This window comes from Martes martes (genome assembly GCF_963455335.1).
Source record: "Martes martes genome assembly, chromosome: 3".
NCBI classification, from domain to species: Eukaryota; Metazoa; Chordata; class Mammalia; order Carnivora; family Mustelidae; genus Martes; species Martes martes.
This window is the reverse complement of record NC_137890.1, coordinates 101,840,812-101,864,312: the sequence shown is the minus strand read 5'-3', so window position 1 is coordinate 101,864,312 and position 23,501 is coordinate 101,840,812. Positions and strand designations below refer to the sequence as shown.

The 23,501-nt window shown below is 37.4% G+C and overlaps 1 protein-coding gene across 2 annotated transcripts in view; it reads right to left on the bottom strand.

Annotated features, from left to right (window-relative positions):
- Positions 1-23,501, bottom strand: part of RAB3GAP1 (RAB3 GTPase activating protein catalytic subunit 1) — a 124,139-nt gene that overhangs the window by 9,798 nt on the left and 90,840 nt on the right. For both annotated transcript variants that reach the window (XM_080799792.1, XM_080799793.1), the window contains 2 exons: positions 14,036-14,173; positions 10,584-10,811 (listed from right to left, as the gene is read on the bottom strand). In XM_080799792.1, the coding sequence (XP_080655918.1) occupies positions 10,584-10,811; positions 14,036-14,173 (366 nt within the window). The remainder of the gene's footprint in view (positions 1-10,583; positions 10,812-14,035; positions 14,174-23,501) is intronic.

Here is a 23,501-nt window from a genome sequence, read left to right as displayed (position 1 = left end):
GGCATCATGTAACATGTTGCCTTCTTGTTCCGGTTTCTTTCACTTAACATAAACTTTTAAGGTTCATTTGTGTTATAACCATGTATCACAACTTCATTCATTTTAATGGCTTAATAATATTTCATTGCATGTTTAAAAAAAAATATATCATTGCATGAATGTGCCATACTTTACTTATCCATTCATCAGTTAATTGATATTTAGCTTGGTCTCACTTTTTTTTTTTTGGACAGACAGAGATCACAAGTAGGCAGAGAAGCAGGCAGAGAGAGAGGAGGAAATAGGTTCCCCGCTGAGCAGAGAGCCTGATGCAGGGCTGGATCCCAGGACTCTGGGATCATGACCTGAGCCGAAGGCAGAGGCTAAACCCACTGAGCCACCCAGGTGCCCCAGTTTCACTTTTTTGCTATGATGAATCATCCTGTCAATATCTGTATATTCAATCTCCTCAGTTTTTATTTAACGTCCTTTTCCTATTCCAGGAGCCCATCCAGGATACCACATTATATTTAGTAGTCATATTTCTAGGCTCCCCTCACATGTGACACTTTCTTAGACTTTCCTTGTGTTTACTGATCTTGACAGATTTTTTTTTAAGATTTTATTTATTCATTTATTTAAGAGAGAGAAAATGTGAGTGTGGAGCTCAACACAGGGACCCTGAGATCATGACCTGAGCTAAAACCAAGATTCAAGTGCTTAACCAATTAAGCCACCCAGGTGTCCCTGACCTTGACAGTTTTAAGGAATTATAGTCAGGTATTTTGTAAAAAGTACCTCCACTGGAACTTATGTAATGTCTTTCTCATGATCAAAATGGGGTTAGGGAAGTTTGGGAGAAAGATGAGAGGGTTGTAAAGTACTCTTTTCATCACTTCTTACCAAGAGTACATGAAACTCATCAGTATGGACTTACCCATGTTGCTAAACTTGCTTACCTGGCTAAGACAGTATTTGTCAGGTTTCTGTACTGTGAAGTTACTCATTTTCTCCAATTTGCATACTGCACTCTTTGGAAGGAAGTCACTATGCACAGTACATGCTTACGCAATGGGGAGTTCTGCTCCATCTCATGGGCAAAGCAGGTTTGAAGTTCTTCTGCAAAGATTTGTCTCTTCTCCCCAATTTATTCAATCATTTATTTGTAATACTAGAGACTTAAGGATGTTTATTTTATTTGAGCTACAGTCCAACAGTACTTTATTTTGCTGCTCCAATTGTTCTAATATTGGCCATTGGTTAATGTTTCAATTGGTACCTGTGTCCCTTTAATATACTCTTAGAGTTGTGTGCTGTGGATTTTATTTTTCCAGCTCTTTTTTAGAACAGAAGGTTTCTCATTTTGGGTTTACCTAATGCTTCTTCATGTTTAGATGCAGAATATGCACTCATGGGTCAGTACATAAGTACTCTTGGGTCCTTCAGAGTATCACATCTTGATGCAGACAATCTGCATCTACCCCTTATTAGTAATATTAGCTTTGAACATCCACTCAAGGTATTGCCCCATTTCTCTACTACACAGTTATTATTTCCTTGCAATTCTCCAGTTGTCTTGGAGAGACACTTTAAAACCACACAACTGATACCCTTCACCCAAATTTCCACCCAGACATCTTCTGATGATTTTCACCTGAACCAATCTTTCCTATGAATATGGTCGTAAAATGAAGAGTTTCCTACTCCAGCATATCCTCCGTATTTATCGGTCATCTTTGAGCTGGAACGCCTACAATCTCTCCCATTTTTTTATCTGCAAATTGTCAATGTGGACCCATGGGTTCCAATTTTTTCCCAGTCGTTTATAATTCATTTCTTCCGTAGTTATTTGCCATTCAAACTGTCCAGATTTGGTGAGTAAGAGTCCCTTCAAAGTACCTCCTTATGTTATGCCCCTATCTTTTTTTAAGCAGTTCCTTATTTCCTGGCAACATAGAATGTTCCACACTCATACCTTCCTTGTCCCAACTCTGAAATCAGCTATTCCACTGAGGAAAGCATGGTTGTTTTTAATGAGGAATATTCTAGAAATCAATATATATATGTGTGTGTGTGTGTTCACTGCTACTGAGATGTCACTTCTTCTAGGCTCCTTCAAAAAAAAGCTAGAAAATATATATATGCATATGGACACACCCACATATCTATCCATACTTTAGAAACCTATGGGTCTACACCAATACCACCAATTCCAATGCACTGCCATCTGGTCTTCCTTTCTTTCTTCAATTCCATGTTTGTATCTCACTTCCACAATGAGAATTCTGGCTTCCAACAACACCAACACATTTAATTACTCATTTGCTCAAAAAATGATCCACCTAAAAGTTTCAGAATTGCTTACCCAACACCACTACAAAAAACAAATCTAGAAAATAGAGTTTAGGATTTATCTGCAGTTCTCTCCCAACTCTCCCCATACCTGTGGGTATATATTCAAACATATCTTATGTGATCTACCTCTGCTTGCTTTCAGTTTTGGTCATTTCCCCTCTTTCCATTCTTGTTGGTTTATTTTAATTTTTGAATATGCAGACAGTTAACATTTTTCCAGAAGTCAAAAGTATATAGAAAGTATACTCTTTCCTAGATGTCTTTTCCTCCCATATTCCTTTTACTCTATTTTTTCCTCCCCTTTCAAGCATTCTGGGTAACTAATTTCAGTGTTCTCTGTTTGTGAAGATAAATTTCTCTTTGTGAAGATAAACAGACACATGTTTTCTTAATCTCACCTTTTTACACAAAATGAAGCATAATGTATATATATTCATTTGCACTTTACTTTTCTTTTAAAAACATATCCTAGAAATCACTATCAGTTAATAGATATTTTCCTCATTATTTTTACCAGCTACATAGTCCTCAGTTATGTAGATGAACCACAGTATTCAATAAAGCTTCTAAGTTGGGGCATATAGAGAATTTCCACTATTTTCTAATTACAATTAATTCAGCAATGAACAACTTGGTGCATCTTTATTTTTTGTTGTAGAAAATATTAATGTAAATTCCTAGAAGTGGGATTGCTTTGGGGGCAGAAGGGTAAAAGCATATGTAAATTTCATTAAATACTGCCAAGTCCCTCTCCACCTGGGGTTGTATCATCCTGCCTCTCACCAGTAATGTATGAGAGTTGTGGCCTCAGGGCCTGAGTATTAATTAAGCTGTTAAATTTTTACCAATGTGATGTGTGAAAAATGGTTATCTCAGTGAAATGTTCTAATTTGCATTTCTATTATGAATGAAGCTGAACATCTTTTGAAAAGTTTAAGGGTAATTATCTTTTTGGGGAATGAGTTATCTTCTCATACCTCTTGCCCATATTTCTAGAGTATTTTGACCCTTTATCCATAATACATATATTCCTCCCAGTTTACAAATATTTCTATCATTTGTGTTTTGACTTTTCTTTCTCAGTCCATTCTTGTGTGTGGTATGAGAAACAGATCTAATTTTATCTTTTGCCAAATGGCTATTCAGTTATCCCAAAACAACTTATTAAAAGGGCCATCTAGGGGAGCCTGTGTGGCTCAGTCAGTTAAGCGCCAGACTCTTGACCTGGGCTCAGGTCATGCATGATCTCAGGGCTGTGAGATCAAGCCCCTTGTCAAGCCTGAGTCCAGTACCATGCACAGCATGTTTAGATTCTCTCTATCCCTCTCCCTCAGCCTCTCCAACCCCCTTTTAAAAATAAAGTAAAATAAAGTAAAAGGGCCACCTATACCAGTGATTTGAAATGCCATTTTTATCATAGACTAGATTTCTACATGCACCCATGAACTTTCTATTCGGTTTCACTGGACTGTCTAGTTATGCACCATTATCACATTATTTAAATAGTGAGGTTGTGGGGCGCCTGGGTGGCTCAGTGGTTTAAGCCACTGCCTTCGGCTCAGGTCATGATCTCAGGGTCCTGGGATCGAGTCCCGCATGGGGCTCTCTGCTCAGCAGGGAGCCTGCTTCCCTCTCACTCTCTCTGCCTGCCTCTCTGCCTACTTGTGATCTCTCTCTGTCAAATAAATAAATAAAATCTTTAAAAAAATTTTTTTAAATAAATAAATAAATAATGAGGCTGTGTACTATGCTTTAGTATCTGGTCAGGTTATTTGGCCCCCATCTGCCCTTGCCATCCCTCACCCATTTACCTACCTCATAGCTCTTTCTTTTCATCTACTCTTAGCTACTCTTGCATGCTTTTTTAAAATAACAATTTACCCATTTAAAGTGTACAATCCAATGGTTTTAGGTATATTCAGAGCTGTACAACCAAAACCACAATTAATTTTAGAACCTTTACATCACCCAAAAAGAAACCCATTAACAGTCACTCTCTAAACCCCTGAGTCCTAATCCTGCATGTTTATTTTTCCAAATAAATTTAAGTATCAACTTGTCTGGCTCCATGGTAAAGACTTTTGGTATTAAAAAAAAAAAAAAAAGACTTTTGGTATTTTATTGGGACTGCATTAAATTTATAAATTAATGTAAGGAGAACTGACCTTAATGATGTTTGAGACTTCCTAACCAAGAACAAGCAATATCTATTGTTCAAGAGAGTTTTACTGTCTTTATTCATATTTCTAACAATTCTGGTAAGGTTTATTTCTAGATATTTCACCATTTTTTTCCCTCTTATAATGAAGAGAAAATGTCATTTACATCTTCAGAGTGATTATTATTTGTGTGTATGACTACAGCTAGATACATATTAACTTTATATCCTGCTGCCTTGCTGAATTCTTCTGTAGGAATTACTTTTATCACTGATTCTTTAGATTTTTCCAGGTATACTGTTACCTTATCTACAAATAAAAAGTTCTTCTTTCAAGTCTTAGGCTTCTGCTTTCTTTTTTTCAATTTTTATTTCTATGTTTTTATTTATTAGACATTTTATTTATTTATTTGACAGAAAGAGAAATCACAAGCAGGCAGAGAGGCAGGCAGAGAGAGGGAGGAAGCAGGCTCCCTGCTGAGCAGAGAACCTGATGAGGGGCCCGATCCCAGGACACTGGGATCATGACCTGAGCCAAAGGCAGAGGCTTTAAGCCACTGAACCATCCAGGAGCCCCTGCTTTCTCTTTTTTAATTGTAGTGGGTAATAACTTCAGAATAACATTAAATGGAAGTGGAGACAGTAGGCACCATTGCCTCGTTCCTGACCTTAGTGAGAATTACTCTAGGGTTCCCCCTGTTAAGATGCTGTGTTTAGGATTGAGGTCTATATATATTTTTCATTTTAAGAATATCTATTCATTCTTATTTCTCAATTTTATTAGGAGTATTAAATCTTATCAAAGACTTTTTCAGTATAAATGGAAATGATATATTTTCTGTTTAAGCCTATTAATGAAGTTAATAAGTAGATTTCCAAATAATCACTGCTGCACTCAGTCAACATGTATTATTTTCTTAAAGTGGGGAGACTCTTGTTCACTTAGGATTTTGCATTCAATTTCTTAAGTACTATGGTCTGTACTTTCTTTTATATGCTACTTTTATCAGAGTTAGGGACCAATGTTATAGTCAATGTTTCCCATAAAAGAGTTTGGGGTATTTCCTCCAACTGGTATGTATGGAAACAGTAAGTAGCACACAGGGACTACATGGTCTATCAACACTTAGATGAATTCACCTGTGAAACCATCTAGGACTGGTAGTTTTTTATGGGATCATTTCTTGGTAACTGCGTCCATTTCTTCTATGGAAATGTCTGCTTACATTTTCTATCTTTATTCATTTTTGATATATTGTATTTTCCTAGGAAATCATCCATTTCATTTTCAAATTTATACAGATTTATATACAGAATCATACAAAGAACTGGGGATTTTTTTGCTTTTATTTTTTTACTATTTCCTCCCTATCAAGTTATTGGCACTTTTTGCCATTTCTTATTTTGTATGTGCATGCTCTTCTCTCTCTTGTGATTAAAGCAGTCAACCATGTGTCTATTTTGATTTTTTCAATAAAACCAGATTTATTAATTTGATCTGCTTTTCTGTTTTCTACTTCATCACTCTTTGCAACTGCCTTCCTTTCACTTTCTTTTGGTTTTACTTTGTTCTTCTTCTTAAGTTAGAAATTTATTAATTCAGTAATTTTCATTCTTCTGTTTCTTCTTGATGCAGGTATTTAGGTCTATGGATCTTCCTTTGATCACTCCTAAAATATAGGTTCGGGTATACAGTGTTTTCATTATTTTTCAGAAATTTGTTCAGTGTTTCTCTTTTACCCAAGAGTTAATATAAGGCTTTTACATTTCCAGGTAGAGTCCTAGTTTTTTGTTGTTGTTTCATTTCTAATTCCTAGTTTTACTGCGGAGATCAGAGTACTGGTTATATTTCCATTATGAATCCTGCTGATATGAGACCTAATATATTCTATCAGTTTCTCTGACTTTTCCATGTGTGTGTGAAAAAAAGGTAGTCTCTACTGTCAAGGTGTAATGTTTGGGATATATCTAAAAGATCAACCTTATTACCTTGTTTCAATCTTTCTTTAGTTGTCTACTTGACTGTCTTGTATTAAGAGTAATGTGTTCAACACCCTCTGTTATTAGTGTTTCAATCTGTTTCTCCCCTTATCTCCTGTGGTTTCCTATTTTTATAGATGGCTACGGTGGTATCTAGTGTATAAACATTAACAAATGTTACATCCTCATTGTATAAAACCTCTTTTAGATTATAAAGCATCTCTGTGTCATCATTTAATGCTTTTTTGCTTTATTTCTACTTTATTTCACATCAGGATCATAAACTCTGCTTTCTTTATTGCCCTCATGTACCTGGTAAATCTTTGTCTACTGTTTACTTTGTAATCTTTTTGTGTGTGTGATAAAATAAAATTTAATCATATAATTAAGCATTGGCAGAAAACTAAAGGAATAATTTGGTTATACCCCTACTTCGATCATATCTCTACTCATGTATTTTGGTTTTTATTTCATTAATTTTTTGAAGCATAATATACAATGTTATATTAGTTTCAGGTGTATGATATAGTGATTCAACAATTCTATCTACTTCTCAGTGATCATCAAGATAAGTACTCTTAATCCCCTTTAACTATTTCACTCACATCCATCTTCCTTCTGGTAGCCATTAGTTTGTTCTCTGTATTAAAGTCCGTTTTTTCCCCCTCCTTTTTCTTTGTTTCTTAAATTCCACTTATGTGTAAAATTACACGGTATTTGTCTTTCTCTAACTTATTTCACTCAGCATTACATTCTCTAGATCCATCCATGTTGCTGCAAATGGCAAGGTTTCATTCTTTATGGCTGAGTAATATTCTACTGTAGATATGTATCAAATCTTCTTTATTCATTCATCTCTCAATAGACACTTTGGTTGCTTCCATATCTTGGCTGTTGTAAATAATGTTGCAATAAACACAGGGGTGCATGTATCTTTTCAAATTAGTGATTTCATTTTCTTTGGGTAAATACCCAGTAGTGGAGTTACTGGATCATATGTTAATTGAGGGAACAGTGGATATACCAATTTGCCTTCCCACCAACCATGCATGAGGGTTCTTTTTCTCCACATCCTTGTCAACACTTGTTATTTCTTGTCTTTTTTATTTTATCCATTATGACTCTGTAGCCTTTCTGAATCACTGAAACCCTTGTAGCAGAGTTAGGTTTTATATGACTTACTATTCTGTTTGACTGTTACTATGTGTGTTTCTCTATTTGGTGTGTTCTTTGCGTTTTAAAAAAATTCTGCTGGGGGGCGCCTAGGTGGCTCAGTGGGTTAAAGCCTCTGCCTTTGGCTCGGGTCATGATCCCGGGATCCTGGGATCGAGTCCCGCATCGGGCTCTTTGCTCAGCAGGGAGCCTGCTTCCTCCTCTCTCTCTCTCTGCCTGCCTCTCTGCCTACTTGTGATCTCTCTCTGTCAAATAAATAAATAATAAAAATCTCAAAAAAAAAAAATTTTAAAAACTCTGCTGGTACTTAAGAAGGTTTGTATTTTTATTCTAGTAGAGATCTTTGCAGTAATACTTTTTATATTGTCCTTAATTCCCTTGCTGTAAGTGTTTTATAATCTGGTCTGACAATTTTAAATGCTATCACATCTGATTACCATCTTCTTCTACCCACAACCTCACCTAGTTTTAGTCTTAGCTCTAATACTAAAGAAATAAAATGCTCACCACTGGCCCTTTGCCCAAGTTTCTACAGTCATCTCTTGGTTGGATCAAGATCATCCTTCTATACGATGTTGTTCAATATAAACAAGGTAGAAACTAGTCCCATGCAGCTATTTAAAAATTCAGTTCCTATATTATGCTATAGAGTCTCACGTGGCTAGTGCCTGTAATTTTGAACTTCACAGGTGTAGAATGTTTCTAACACTATAGAAAGTTCTATTAGGGCAATTCTGATGGACTCCTCAGAAAGGGTGCATGTGTACAAAAATTTATATGTGTAAAACCTCAGAGAAAATTTTCTTAGAGCCTTGATTATTTGGACATCTTGGTAGGATATAAATCTTCGGTTTGTACTTTTTGCTTACATTTTTTGAAAATGCTGTTCATGTTGTCTCGAGAAATATGACACCTGTCTAATTCTCTTTCCTTTATAAGTTATTTTCATCTTTTTGACTAGAAGTCCTGAGAATCTTTTTTTTCTTTAAATATTTAAGTTCCAGTAGTTTCAAAGTGATGTCTTTTGGAGTTCATTAATTATGGTATTTTCCCCTGCATCTAGTGAAAGAGCCCTTTCAATATGTAAACTCGGGTTTTCTTTTATTTCCTGAAAGTTTTCTTGGACTGCAGCTTCAACTATTAGTTCTGTTCCAGTATTTTGGTTCTTCCTCTGAGAATATGAATATTATTCCTACTTTTCCTATCTTTCATTTCTACTGGTTTCTCTTCAATTCCTTTTACTCATTATCCATTTTCTTTCTCTTGGCTTTTTTGCTGCTTTTTCTTGCTTTTTACCTTTTATTAAATTTAAAAGTAAATCTATTCTCCTTTGGGCCCTCTGTAATTTAGTCTTTTTTTTTTTTTTTTTTTAAAGATTTTATTTATTTGCCAGAGAGAGAGAGAGAGAGAGAGAGAGAGCGCGCGCGAGCACAGGCAGACAGAGTGGCAGAGGGAGAAGCAGGCTCCCCGCGGAGCAAGGAGCCCGACGTGGGACTCGATCCCAGGACGCCGGGATCATGACCTGAGCCGAAGGCAGCCGCTTAACCAACTGAGCCACCCAGGCGTCCCTTAGTCTTTATTTTTGATATGAATGTCTTATACTTCTACTACTATCCTGAGTTAGTGGTTTCATTTCTCTGTGGGGTTTTTTGGTCCATTTCTGCTGCTGGCTTTACTATTTCTGATTAAACATGATTTTTTCATATCCGACACGCTGGTTTTAGGACATCTGACTATTACAATTTTTTTCTGCTTCATGGTCAATTTTCTGGGAAATGTTTTTACTAATTCAAACAATCATATCTGCATTTTCTGCCTTTTTTTAATAGTTTTGTATGGATATGATCTGCTCTTTACCAATCCTAGTCATGTCACAGTTTAAAAGTGCCCTCTTCTGTACCATTTCTTTAACGGATGGAGTAAGGGTGATAGAGGTTGGTAGGTCCTATTTCTCTTGCATTTCTGCAGGATCGCTAAATTTCCCATTATTTCTTTTTTGCCATCACTGCTTTATCTCAAAGGGGTATCATTCCTTCTCTATACATCTAGTTCTTGCCAAGGCAGTGTCTCTCTGAGTGTCCACTTCTATTCCTGCCCACTTCAAGCCCCTTCTCTAAAGCCAGTGCTGTGAACTATCAAACCAAACTTGCACTGAGTATTCTGCACTGAGTATTAATGTTAGGTTCTCTCCCTCTAGGGGTGACTCTGTGATCCATCCAAGTCTCCTATATCCCTCGGCTCTTCTTTTTAAGATTCCCTGCCCCGACTCTCTATATGCAGGCTTACAGTACTAGGAACTCCACTGAAATGTGGCTTCTCTATTTAAAGTTAATTCAAAAGTCACTATAGTTTCTATTATCTTAGTAATGCTGAAGGCAAAGATTTATTTTTTTCCTAATTTCATGGGGTTTTGGGGCAGCTAAGTGGGAAAGTGTGTAGGACAATTTGTTATCAGGAGGCTTTCACGATTCTCCAAAACTCCAAATTTTTTAAATAATTACAAAGCAGTCCACCAAATGATTATACCATACTTACTAAACCAAGCCTTATTTCTGAAACTTTTGTTGTATCTACCTTTTCACTAGAAAACTTTGTTGAACATCGTTCTTCTACATTAATATTTCTGTATTTCTTATTTCCTTAAGTTTTTTGGTAGTCAAACTGCTAAGTCAAAGGATGTGACCAGCTTAAAGCTTCTAACATATACTATTAGACAGTCCAATGGTAAGCATTATATATAAAATATACACGTCTTATTCCCCGGCCTACTTGCAACTAGTTCTTAAATCTTAAATGTGAATAGCAGATATATAAAAAACCCATTAAATTTCAATGCTTTGCTTCTCAAGTCCAAAGCTTTCATGTCTACTATAGTGAGTTTTTAAAATGCTAGAACAATTGTTAGCTTTCTAGTATTGGATACTGAAACCTCAGTTACCTTTTCAGCTTCCCGTGTGTCATCAAAAAGTCTCCTCTGCCTTCTAGCAGGAATTGGCTTAGCTGTTTCCCAGGCTTCCACCCACATATTGCTTGGAATCTTCATTCGGGCACTCAGTTCTCCTTTCAGAACCATGTTGCCTTTTTCGTCAATAACCTCCTCTTCAATATAATCACGGGGTGAGTACCACCTCACAAAATCTTCCAGAAAACAACCTGGATTAGCTGCCTAAAATAAGGCAAAAAAAAAAAAAAAATCAGCAGAATCAAATAAAAATCTACAGGTAGTGATAAACCTGTTTACAAAAATCATACTTTCACAAAAAGCTTACCTAATCTTAACAAAACCTAATATGTGACATGAGTCTGGGTGTAACCTTTAAAACAGGTCAGATGTTCAAGTATCAAAAGCATTTTCTTTTGTTATTTCCATTTTACAGAAAAAGAAAACATTTGATGAATTTAGAAATAAAAAGTTGATGTGAAAATAATTCTCTTAAATGTATTATAAGTTACATAAGTTAGTTTAAAATTATAATATAATAACTACTCAATACTTGGAAAATATCAAATAAACTCAAGTCAAGTAATTAAATAACATACAATATGATCAGAATAATAACACAATAATAGAAAAGTTCTACTGTTTTTTTCCCCTCAGTAAATCAATACTGTTACTGTAATAAGTATCAGCTAACCTCAGAAATGTTCTATTCAGTCATCAAATTCTTGTGCTTTATATAACAAATTACTATCACATAAATTTTTTTTGTCCTGTTAAGGAACTGGAATTCAAACTATTGCTTTTCAGGTTTCTGAAACCAACTAATTAAACTTTTATTTAGTAGATAAGTCTATAGAATTAATGATGATGCATACCAAAATTCTTCAAGTAATCCTACAATTAAGACTAAGAAAAAGGAGAGGCTTCACAGTGTTAGTGGTAAGGCATGGAAGTCTTTTTTGCAAGTGTATACACAGAGATACACACACACACACTCAAAGGATATGTGTGCATATATTAAACACATACCTTTTTGGTTAAATTCTCTACCATAACATATACTTACTGCCAAGAGTACTATTTGATTTTCCTGAAATAATTAAGTGATATAAACATTAACAAGGATGTGCTAATAGGCAGATCATTTTCTTCCTTTTTAAATTAAATTAACCTCCAACCAAAATGAAAATGGGCATGGTAAGAATAGTCAGTCTTAAATGTAAAGAGCAAAACTGCCCATTTCTCCTCATTGAGTTCACGATCTCTCAGCTTCACCATCCCCATCAATTTAGGAAATCCCCCTGAGGGATGAGGACTCAGAGGAAGGTCCTTAACTGAGAATCAACAACATAAACTTCTAAGGGCTATGGCATCATGGCAACAAAAAAAAATGCTGTGAACTGCAATGGATCAAGATTGCTGCATGACTCAGGATTCATGTCCAAAGATCTGGTTATTAACCAGGCAACATCATACTCACATAAGAACTTAAAGAAAATAATAATTGAACTCCTGCACTACAGAAGTTAAAAAAAAAAACAAAAAACAACTTTCACACAAAAATTCTTCCATCTGCCTGGACCTTACTGTACCATGTTGAATGGACCTTACTGTACCAGGAGAGGGTCAAGGCTCACTTCAGCTATGGCTTTTCTTCTACTGTTAAGGTATGTACTCCAAGGACATGCTTGAGATTAGGCCCTGTCCTACCACAAGGTGTAGGTACCTCTGGTACGTATCAGCATTCATCCAAAGCTCTGCAGACTCTCCTAAGGGCCCCTAATACCAAGTCACCCCTATATAAAAAGGGAAAGGCAACCATGTCTATTTTAGAATGACTTTAAAACCTTAAATATATTAACTGACTCCCACACAGAGGCAGATGTGTACATTGGCTATCTGAAATACAATGATTTTATTAAAACCATGTTTTAAGAAATTTGTAGGTACTCAAGTTAGTCTAAAACAGTCTAATGAACCCAGTCTTGCGAGGTACAGTGTTGTCATTATACAGAATGTTCCCATGAGGAGCCAATGTGTTTCTATAAGGAAAACTTTTACAGTTCCACTTTGGAATTTCATCTTGTAAGTGCCTCTGCAAGGATGCTGTAGCAGGACAGGGGCAGATAAATATGAAGGCAGCTACAAGTCAGGTATGAAAACAGCTGCTACAGAGGTCCTACCATGTACATACACCCTTTTCTACCTTTGTGATTCATCAGATGTCCTAAGAGTCAGCTGTCACCTCTTTACCCATTATACCAACTATTTGTTTTAAAACAATTAAGTCTCTCTTTCTTGCCTCATGGGAAAATAAAATGCTCAGATTTTCTGCATCTTTTTTATCTCTAAGAAAAACATGTACCTCTCAAGAGTTTTCCTGAAGATTTTTTTTTTCTTTTGGTAAAGATGGGGGAAATAAGCAAAGAATAAAAGCATTCCCTTTTACTCTCACTAAAATCTGCTAACAGGAAAGATAAAAGTGACATCAGTTTTCATAGGGTATTTATATTGGAAAAAAAAATCAAACTCAGGCTGGCAAACCGTATGAAAGCAGGACTGACTGGAAGCTACAGAATGGGGAGATGGAGGCCATCAGAGGTAGTAGCAGGTCAAGGAGGAAAATCCGGGTATGGGAGACAGTTCAGACTTATCAGCAGAAGGCACAAGGAAAGTCTATGGCCCACTAGACTACCCACTTGGTTGTTTTGTTGTTGTTGTTTTTAATGTACATGGTTTTACCTCGGCTTTTAAGAATAAGTAATTCAAAAACAAAAGACCTTGTTTCCTCTCTGGGGTTTTAACCTAATAAGCTAAATGTCACCATTCTCTGAATCCCCTATGTTCTAATACAGGTCTATATCTAAGCTTAAAATAATCTTCTCCAGGTAAAAATGCCCACTCATCCTAAAAGGTGACTCTTCTGAGAAACCCTCCATGACCCACTCAATAAAGTCAGTCACCTTTCTGACACTGCCTTCATAAGTGAATATCACGTTTTTATTTACATATATCTCCCTCCACAGCTTCAACAGACTGTAACTGAGGATAAGCATTGTCTTTCCTACTTATCTAATCACACAACAAGTTACAAAGTAGGCAATCAAAAGGTCTGTTGAATGAAGCAGTCTGCATTAAATTCTAAGGGTTTAGCATTAAATTGGCTAAACACACACAAAGAAGAAAAACATTCCAATGCACATAAAGAAATGATTCAATTCTCAAGTTTCGACTACAATTCAAAGATTGTTCTTTTCTTTTTTTAAATTTAAGAAGCAAGTCTGGCTACGACCTTTAGGAGATAAATGTAGGTTGTTGTAACTACTAAGAAATCAAAACGTTTAATAAAAAGAACATTCAGGCCTTCACACCACTTTAGAGAGTGACTTTCACAGCTTTATCCCAAAATAGCTCAAAATAGACTCCCAAGCTCTGACAGTGTGACCCACCTTAAAAGACTCCATATCTGAAAGCAGACAGGCACTCTGCATGCGTGCTCGGAGGTGAGCCCCTTCTGCTGATGTACCTAATTTAGCAAGAACCTCCGACTGCTCTTCTAGCAGATCTTCTGTCATAGGTGCTGGTTCCTGTGAAGCACAAAAGGACAAACCTCATGAATAGCTTTTTTTTTTTTTTTTTAGAAAAAGCAGAACTATAAAAATAGAATAAAGACAACAATTATATCAGCTCTAGCAGTCACAAGATCTGTATTTAAAAGAATTTAGAGAAATTCACAAGTTTTTTGGAACCCACATAAAAAATTAACAAATTAATAATAGATACGACTTTCAGGACCCCCCTCCCACAACAAATAAGATTATCATGTCTCCCTTGACAGGATTAATAAAAGACAGAGGAATCTGGGTGCACTGAACATTTTCCTGACTCTTAATTGTAAAAAGTGAAGTCTTAATGATATGCTTATATATGCCATCACAATTACAACCAGGCTTTTATTGTAACTCATAAGAGAAAAAACCTTGATGAATATAAAAATTAAAATAAAGACAAATTAATTGAATCTCAACTAAAAGACCCCAAATAACTAAGCTTTATGTTGGAAAAGCTGCTTTGAGTATAGGTTCCAAAAATATTCTAATTACTAATTCCCACAAGAAGTTTTTGGACTTTTATGTTGAGAATCAGAGACATTATAGATTTTAATGGTAACCCCAAATAAAAAAGAAGCTAAGGCAATCCTAAAGGAAGACACAACTATAGAATCATTATGAACATTCCAAGCTATTCAAAGGCTCGTAGGAAGTTCTCTAAGAACTGATTCCATTAGATTTTATATCTGAAATATGAAGCACTCAACAATCCAGAGACTAACCAAACAAAACTTGCCTGCTTTATTGTTAAAGACAAAAAAAATCAACTTTTCTATTCCTAGATAACATAAAGCCCAATAGAAATAACTGTTTAGAGCATCTTGCCAATAAATACATTCCTTCTAGATTTCAAGAGCTTACTATAAATCAGGGTTTTAGAGCCGCAGCAATAGTGACATTTTAGACAGGATAATTCTTTGTGGTGAGCCTGTCCAATGCATTATAGGATATTTAGCAGCATCTACTGCCTCTACCTTTTAGAGCGCTATAGCACTACTCCACCTCATGACAATCAGAAGTGTTTCCAGGGACGCCTGGGTGGCTCAGTTGGTTAAGCGGCTGCCTTCGGCTCAGGTCATGATCCCAGCATCCTGGGATCAAGTCCCATATCGGGCCCCTTGCTCAACAGGGAGCCTGCTTTGCCCTCTGCCTCTGCCTGCCACTCTGTCTGCCTGTGCTCGCTCTTTCTCTCTCTCTCTCTCTAATAAATAAAATCTTTAAAAAAAAAAAAAAAAAAAGAAGTGTTTCCAGACATTACCAAATACTCCTGGGGGGCAAAAATCTCTCCCCAGTTAAGAACCACTGCCACAAAGGTAAATAATTTTCACAAATACCTGTCAAAAATAAAGAGCATGGTAAAGCTACAGCATTCAAAACACAAAACAAAAAACAAAAAAAAAAATAACTTTTCTTCTACTATCCTCATTTTTGAAACAAACCTAAATGGGGCACTTTCACACACTGCTGAAGAGAACATAATGTATAAACTTTTCTAGATGACAATCTGGGAATCAATACACGGCATTAATGATCATGCTCTCTGACCCAATAATCCACTTCCAGAAAAAGCATCATAGGATTACTTATAATAGTGTGATAAATGGAAAGAATCTCAATGTACAATAATAGGAAAATTGTTTGATATACGAAAAATGGAAAGAAACTGCTCTACCAGTGATCATCTGTGGATTATAGAATTACGAATTTTTGTTTTCTTTTATGTAAAATGAACATGCATCACATTTAAAGTCTCACACTGATACTCAGGGTTGAATAATAATAGATAAGGCAATATGACACAGTGGTTAAGAGCTTGGGCTCTAGAAACAACATGCCTATGTTTGAATCCCAACTCTAGGACCCTGGACAATCACTCAAGCTCTCTATGACTCTTTCTTGTGAAGAAAAAATCCTGGCACATATTCAATAAATGTTAGCTAGCAATTGGAAACAAAATAGTTATTAGGTTTTAATTATAACCTCCCACTGATATCAAATACCACAAATTAAAAAATTATATGAACAAGAGCAGAGGCCTTCAGTCTCTTCATTAGGAAGGAGCTACTTTTCATTGTCCTGTAGCCCTGAAATCTCAGGATGGCAAAAAAGGAACAAGACATTGAAAAGATACTAATACCCCTCCCATCTGGAAATTTCAGGCCAACTGTAAGTAAAGAAGAACAGATTACAAGGAATATAATCAGCAAGTAGCCCGAGGACCATACACTTTCATATCTACCACTTCTAAATATGCCCAAAGCTTTCTCAATATACATGATCTCATATGATCATGGAGAGGAGGTCAGAGCATTCTACAACTGATGAAACTCAGGTACAGAGATAAGTGACCTAGCCAAAATCAAGTGGCAAACCTCAAGTGTCAAACTGAACACAGAATCTCAGACATCTATCTGATGCGGACTTTGAGAACTATTAGTTGGGTTCAATCCGCTAGTTAAGGACTCTTGCTCTAAGAGATTCTCCGCAAGTTTCTCTTCTAGCCCTGCCTCTAGAATATTAGTTAAAGTCTTTGAGCTTTTACTAGCCATAAATTTTAGCTTGAACTGTCTATAAGAAAGAACTATGAAAGTGTGCTTTAATTCTTATGAAGCAAGGATCTATATAAAGTCCTAATTGTGTGTGTGAAAAGTGGGCAACTGATAAATGGCACATTTTAAGGTAACTTTGTGAAATTTTAAGTGTTTCAACTGAGATCATTTTGAATTCCAACCATTTATGTAAATACACATACAATGATTATAATTTAAGTGAGATAACTTTAAAGTAAGAAAGTAAAATAGACTAAAAATTTGCCCTGATTTGCCTAAATGTAAAACATAAAAATCAATTTTTAAATACATAGGATGTGGAGGAGTGAAGATGGCGGAGAAGTAGCAGGCTGAGACGACATCAGGTAGCAGGAGATCAGCTAGATAGCTTATCTAACCATTGTGAACACCTACAAATCCAACGGGAAATCGAAGAGAAGAAGAGCAACAATTCTAGAAACAGAAAATCGACCACTTTCTGAAAGGTAGGACCTGCGGAGAAGTGAATCCAAAGCGACGGGAAGACAGAACACGGGGGGAGGGGCCGGCTCCCAGCAAGCGGCGGAGCAACGGAGCACAAAATCGGGACTTTTAAAAGTCTGCTCCACAGAGGGACGTCGCTCTAGAGGCTAAACCGGGAGGAAGCCCAAGCAGGGTCAGCGTAACCCCAGGTCACGTGGGGTCACAAAAGGACCAGGGGTGTCTGAGTACCGCAGAGCTCGCAGGTATTAGAGCAGGGAAGCCAGCTACAGCGACAAAGCCGAGGAGTGAGCTCTAAGCCCGGGGTTACCTTGTGCCGGTCACAGGCTGGGTGGGCTCGGGTGCGGCCGGAGGCCACGGAGAAAGAAGCGACCGGGCGCATTTCTCCAAGTGCAAGCAACTGACCGCTTTCCTACCGGCGCAACTGCAGGCCAGGGAAGCAGGGCGGTTGGGTGCTTTTCTCTAAGGGCGCACTGAGGAGAGGAACCCCAAGCTCTCCGCTCCTCCGGGCCGAGAGATTGCGAGGCCGCCATCTTCATTCCCGTCCTCCGGAACTCTAAGGAAAGCGCTCAGGGAACAAAAGCTCCCAAAAGCAAACCCCAGCGGATTACTTAGCCCGGCCCCTGGCAAGGGCAGTGCAATTCCGCCTGCGGCAAAGACACTGGAGAATCACCACAACCAGCACCTCCCCCAGAAGATCAACAAGAAACCCAGCCAAGACCAACTTCACTCACCAAGAACAGCAGAATTCCAGAGGAGGAGAAAGCAAATCTTATCTGGACAAAATGACAAGGCAGAAAAACTCACCACAAAAAAAAGAACAAGAGGCAGTACCAAAGGCTGGAGACCTAATCAATACAGACATTGGTAACATGACAGATCTAGAGTTCAGAATGATGATTCTCAAGGTTCTAGCCGGGCTCGAAAAAGGCATAGAAGATATTAGAGAAACCCTCCCCGGAGAGATAAAAGCCCTTTCTGGAGAAATAAAAGAACTAAAATCTAACCAAGTTGAAATCAAAAAAGCTATTAATGAGGTGCAATCAAAAATGGAAGCTCTCACTGCTAGGATAAATGAGGCAGAAGAACGAATTAGTGACAGAGAAGACCAAATGACAGAGAATAAAGAAGCTGAGCAAAAGAGAGACAAACAAATACTGGACCACGAGGAGAGAATTCGAGAGATAAGTGACACCATAAGACGACACAACATTAGAATAATTGGGATTCCAGAAGAAGAAGAAAGAGAGAGGGGAGCAGAAGGTATATTGGAGACAATTATTGGAGAGAATTTCCCTAATATGGCAAAGGGAACAAACATCAAAATCCAGGAGATGCTAAGAACGCTCCTCAAAATCAATAAAAATAGGTCCACACCTCGTCACCTGATAGTAAAATTTACAAGTCTTAGCAACAAAGAGAAAATCCTGAAAGCAGCCCGGGAAAAGAGGTCTGTAACATACAAGGGTAAAAACATTAGATTGGCAGCGGACCTATCCACAGAGACCTGGCAGGCCAGAAGGAACTGGCATGATATATTCAGAGCACTAAATGAGAAAAACATGCAGCCAAGAATACTATAGCCGGCTAGGCTATCATTGAAAATAGAAGGAGAGAAAAAGAGCTTCCAGGACAAACAAAAGCTGAAAGAATTTGCAAACACCAAACCAGCTCTACAGGAAATATTGAAAGGGGTCCTCTAAGCAAAGAGAGACCCTAAAAGTAGTAGATCAGAAAGAAACAGAGACAATATACAGTAACAGTCACCTTACAGGCAATACAGTGGCACTAAATTCCTATCTCTCCATAGTTACCCTGAATGTTAATGGGCTAAATGCCCCAATCAAAAGACACAGGGTATCAGAATGGATAAAAAAACAAAACCCATCAATATGCTGCCTACAAGAAACTCATTTTAGACCCGAAGACACCTCCAGATTTAAAGTGAGGGGGTGGAAAACAATGTACCATGCTAAGGGACATCAGAAGAAAGCTGGGGTGGCAATCCTTATATCAGATCAATTAGATTTTAAGCTAAAGACTATAATAAGAGATGAGGAAGGACACTAGATCATACTCAAAGGGTCTGTCCAACAAGAAGACCTAACAATCTTAAATATCTATGCCCCTAACATGGGAGCAGCCAACTATATAAACCAATTAATAACAAAATCAAAGAAATACATCGACAGTAATACAATAATAGCAGGGGACTTTAACACTCCCCTCACTGAAATGGACAGATCATCTAAGCAAAAGATCAACAAGGAAATAAAGGCCTTAAATGACACACTGGACCAGATGGACATCACAGACATATTCAGAACATTCCATCCCAAAGCAACAGAATATACATTCTTCTCTAGTGCACATGGAACATTCTCCAGAACAGACCACATCCTGGGTCATAAATCAGGTCTCAACCGGTATCAAAAGATTGGGATCATTCCCTGCATATTTACAGAACACAATGCTCTGAAACTAGAACTCAATCACAAGAGGAAATTTGGAAAGAACGCAAATACATGGAGACTAAACAGCATCCTAAAAAATGAACGGGTCAACCAGGAAATTAAGGAAGAATTGAAAAAATTCATGGAAACAAATGATAATGAAAACACAACGGTTCAAAATCTGTGGGACACAACAAAGGCAGTCCTGAGAGGAAAATATATAGCGGTGCAAGCCTTTCTCAAGAAACAAGAAAGATCTCAAATACACAACCTAACCCTACACCTAAAGGAGCTGGAGAGAGAACAACAAAGAAAGCCTAAACCCAGCAGGAGAAGAGAAATCATAAAGATCAGAGCAGAAATCAATGAAATAGAAACTAAAAAAACAATAGAACAAATCAACAAAACTAGGAGCTGGTTCTTTGAAAGAATTAATAAGACTGACAAACCCCTGGCCAGACTTATCAAAAAGAAAAGAGAAAGGACCCAAATAAATAAAATCATGAATGAAAGAGGAGAGATCACAACCAACCGCAAAGAAATACAAACAATTATAAGAACATACTACGAGCAACTCTACGCCAACAAATTTGACAACCTGGAAGAAATGGATACATTTCTAGAGACATATAAACTACCACGACTGAACCAGGAAGAAACAGAAAACCTGAACAGACCCATAACCAGTAAGAAGATTGAAACAGTCATCAAAAATCTCCAAACAAACAAAAGTCCAGGACCAGACGGCTTCCCAGGGGAATTCTACCAAACATTTAAAGAAGAATTAATTCCTATTCTCCTGAAACTGTTCCAAAAAAAGAAATGGAAGGAAAACTTCCAAACTCATTTTATGAGGCCAGCATCACCTTGATCCCAAAACCAGACAAGGATCCCACCAAAAAAGAGAATTACAGACCAATATCCTTGATGAACACAGATGCGAAAATTCTCACCAAAATACTGGCCAATAGGATCCAACAGCACATTAAAAGGATTATTCACCACGACCAAGTGGGATTTATTCCAGGGCTGCAAGGTTGGTTCAACATCCACAAATCCATCAATGTGATACAATACATTAATAAAAGAAAGAGTAAGAACCACATGATACTCTCAATAGATGCTGAAAAAGCATTTGACAAAGTGCAGCATCCCTTCCTGATTAAAACTCTTCAAAGTGTAGGGACAGAAGGCACATACCTCAATATTATCAAAGCCATCTATGAAAAACCCACCGCAAATATCATTCTCAATGGAGAAAAACTGAAAGCTTTTCCGCTAAGGTCAGGAACACGGCAGGGATGTCCGTTATCACCACTGCTGTTCAACATAGTACTAGAAGTCCTAGCCTCAGCAATCAGACAACAAAAAGAAATTAAAGGCATCCAAATTGGCACAGAAGAAGTCAAACTATCACTCTTTGCAGATGATATGATATTGTATGTGGAAAACCCAAAAGCCTCCACTCCAAAACTGCTAGAACTTATACAGGAATTCAGTAAAGTGTCAGGATATAAAGTCAATGCACAGAAATCAGTCACATTTCTTTACACTAACAACAAAACAGAAGAAAGAGAAATTGAGGAGTCAGTCCCATTTACAATCGCACCCAAAACCATAAGATACCTAGGAATAAATCTAACCAAAGAGGCAAAGAATCTATGCTCAGAAAACTATAAAGTACTCATGAAAGAATTGAGGAAGACACAAAGAACTGGAAAAATGTTCCATGCTCATGGATTGGAAGAACAAATATTGTGAAAATGTCTATTCTACCTAAAGCAATCTATGCATTTAATGCAATCCCTATCAAAATCCCATCCATTTTTTTTAAAGAAATAGAACAAATAATCCTAAAATTCATATGGAACCAGAAAAGACCTCGAATAGCCAAAGGAATATTGAAAAAGAAAGCCAAAGTCAGTGGCATCACAATTCCAGACTTCAAGCTCTATTACAAAGCTGTCATCATCAAGACAGTATGGTACTGGCACAAAAACAGACATATAGATCAATGGAACAGAATAGAGAGCCCAGAAATAGACCCTCAACTCTATGGTCAACTAATCTTCGACAAAGCAGGAAAGAATATCCAATGGAAAAAAGACAGCCTCTTCAACAAATGGTGCTGGGAAAATTGGACAGCCACATGCAGAATAATGAAATTGGACTATTTCCTTACACCACACACGAAAAAAGACTCAAAATGGATGAAGGACCTCAATGTGAGAAAGGAATCCATCAAAATCCTTGAGGAGAACGCAGGCAGCAACCTCTTTGACCTCAACCGCAGCAACTTCTTCCTAGGAACATCGCCAAAGGCAACAGAAGCAAGGGCAAAAATGAACTATTGGGATTTCATCAAGATCAAAAGCTTTTGCACAGCAAAGGAAACAGTTAACAAAACCAAAAGACAACTGACAGAATGGGAGAAAATATTTGCAAACGACATATCAGATAAAGGGCTAGTATCCAAAATCTATAAAGAGCTTATCAAACTCAATACCCAAAGAACAAATAATCCAATCAAGAAATGGGCAGAGGACATGAACAGACATTTCTGCAAAGAAGACATCCAGATGGCCAACAGACACATGAAAAAATGCTCCACATCACTCGGCATCAGGGAAATACAAATCAAAACCACAATGAGATACCACCTCACACCAGTCAGAATGGCTAAAATGAAGAAGTCAAGAAATGACAGATGCTGGCGAGGATGCGGAGAGAGGGGAACCCTCCTACACTGCTGGTGGGAATGCAAGCCGGTGCAACCACTCTGGAAAACAGTGTGGAGGTTCCTCAAAAAACTGAAAATAGAGCTACCCTATGACCCAGCAATTGCACTCCTGGGTATATATCCTAAAGATACAAACGTGGTGCTCCGAAGGGGCACGTGCACCCGAATGTTTATAGCAGCAATGTCCACAATAGCCAAACTGTGGAAAGAACCTAGATGTCCATCAACAGATGAATGGATAAAGAAGATGTGGTATATGTACACAATGGAATACTATGTAGCCATCAAAAGAAATGAAATCTTGCCATTTGTGACTACGTGGATGGAACTAGAGGGTATCATGCTTAGCGAAATAAGTCAATCGGAGAAAGACAACTATCATATGATCTCTTTGATATGAGGAAGTGGAGATGCAATGTGGGGGGGTTGGGGGGAGGTAGGAAAAGAAAAAATGAAAGAAGATGGGATTGGGAGGGGGACAAACCATAAAAGACTCAATCTCAAAAAAGAGACTGAGGGTTGCTGGGGGGAGGGGGGACGGGAGAGGGTGGTGGGGATATGGACATTGGGGAGGGTATGTGCTATGATGAGTGCCGTGAAATGTGTAAACCTGGCGATTCACAGACCTGTACCCCTGGGGATAAAAATACATTATATGTTTATTAAAATTAAAAAAATTAAAAAAAAATAAAGTGAAAAATTGTTTTCATAGAAATAAACTAAGTGCCAGAAGCTAAAGACTGTCCTATAATCTGCATGTATAGGCATCAGAAGGTCACTAAAAAAGAGACTGACTCACAACAAAAGGACTTCTGTAAATCAAATGCTAATGGCAATAAATTATGGTATAATTTTGCTGCAAGTTCTGGAATCTTCCTAGTCTCTTGCCTAAAACTGCCTACAGCCATCTCCACTCAGGATTTACATTGTCATCAACACTGGCAAATTAGGTAAGACTTCCTTTCCTGTGAACACCAAACTCAAGTTCACCTCCGAAGTTGTCTTCTCTATTGGTGTTTCTCTTTCCTGTCTTTTCTGTGAAGGCTACAGTGTACTTTTTATAACTTTAACAAAAGTTACTT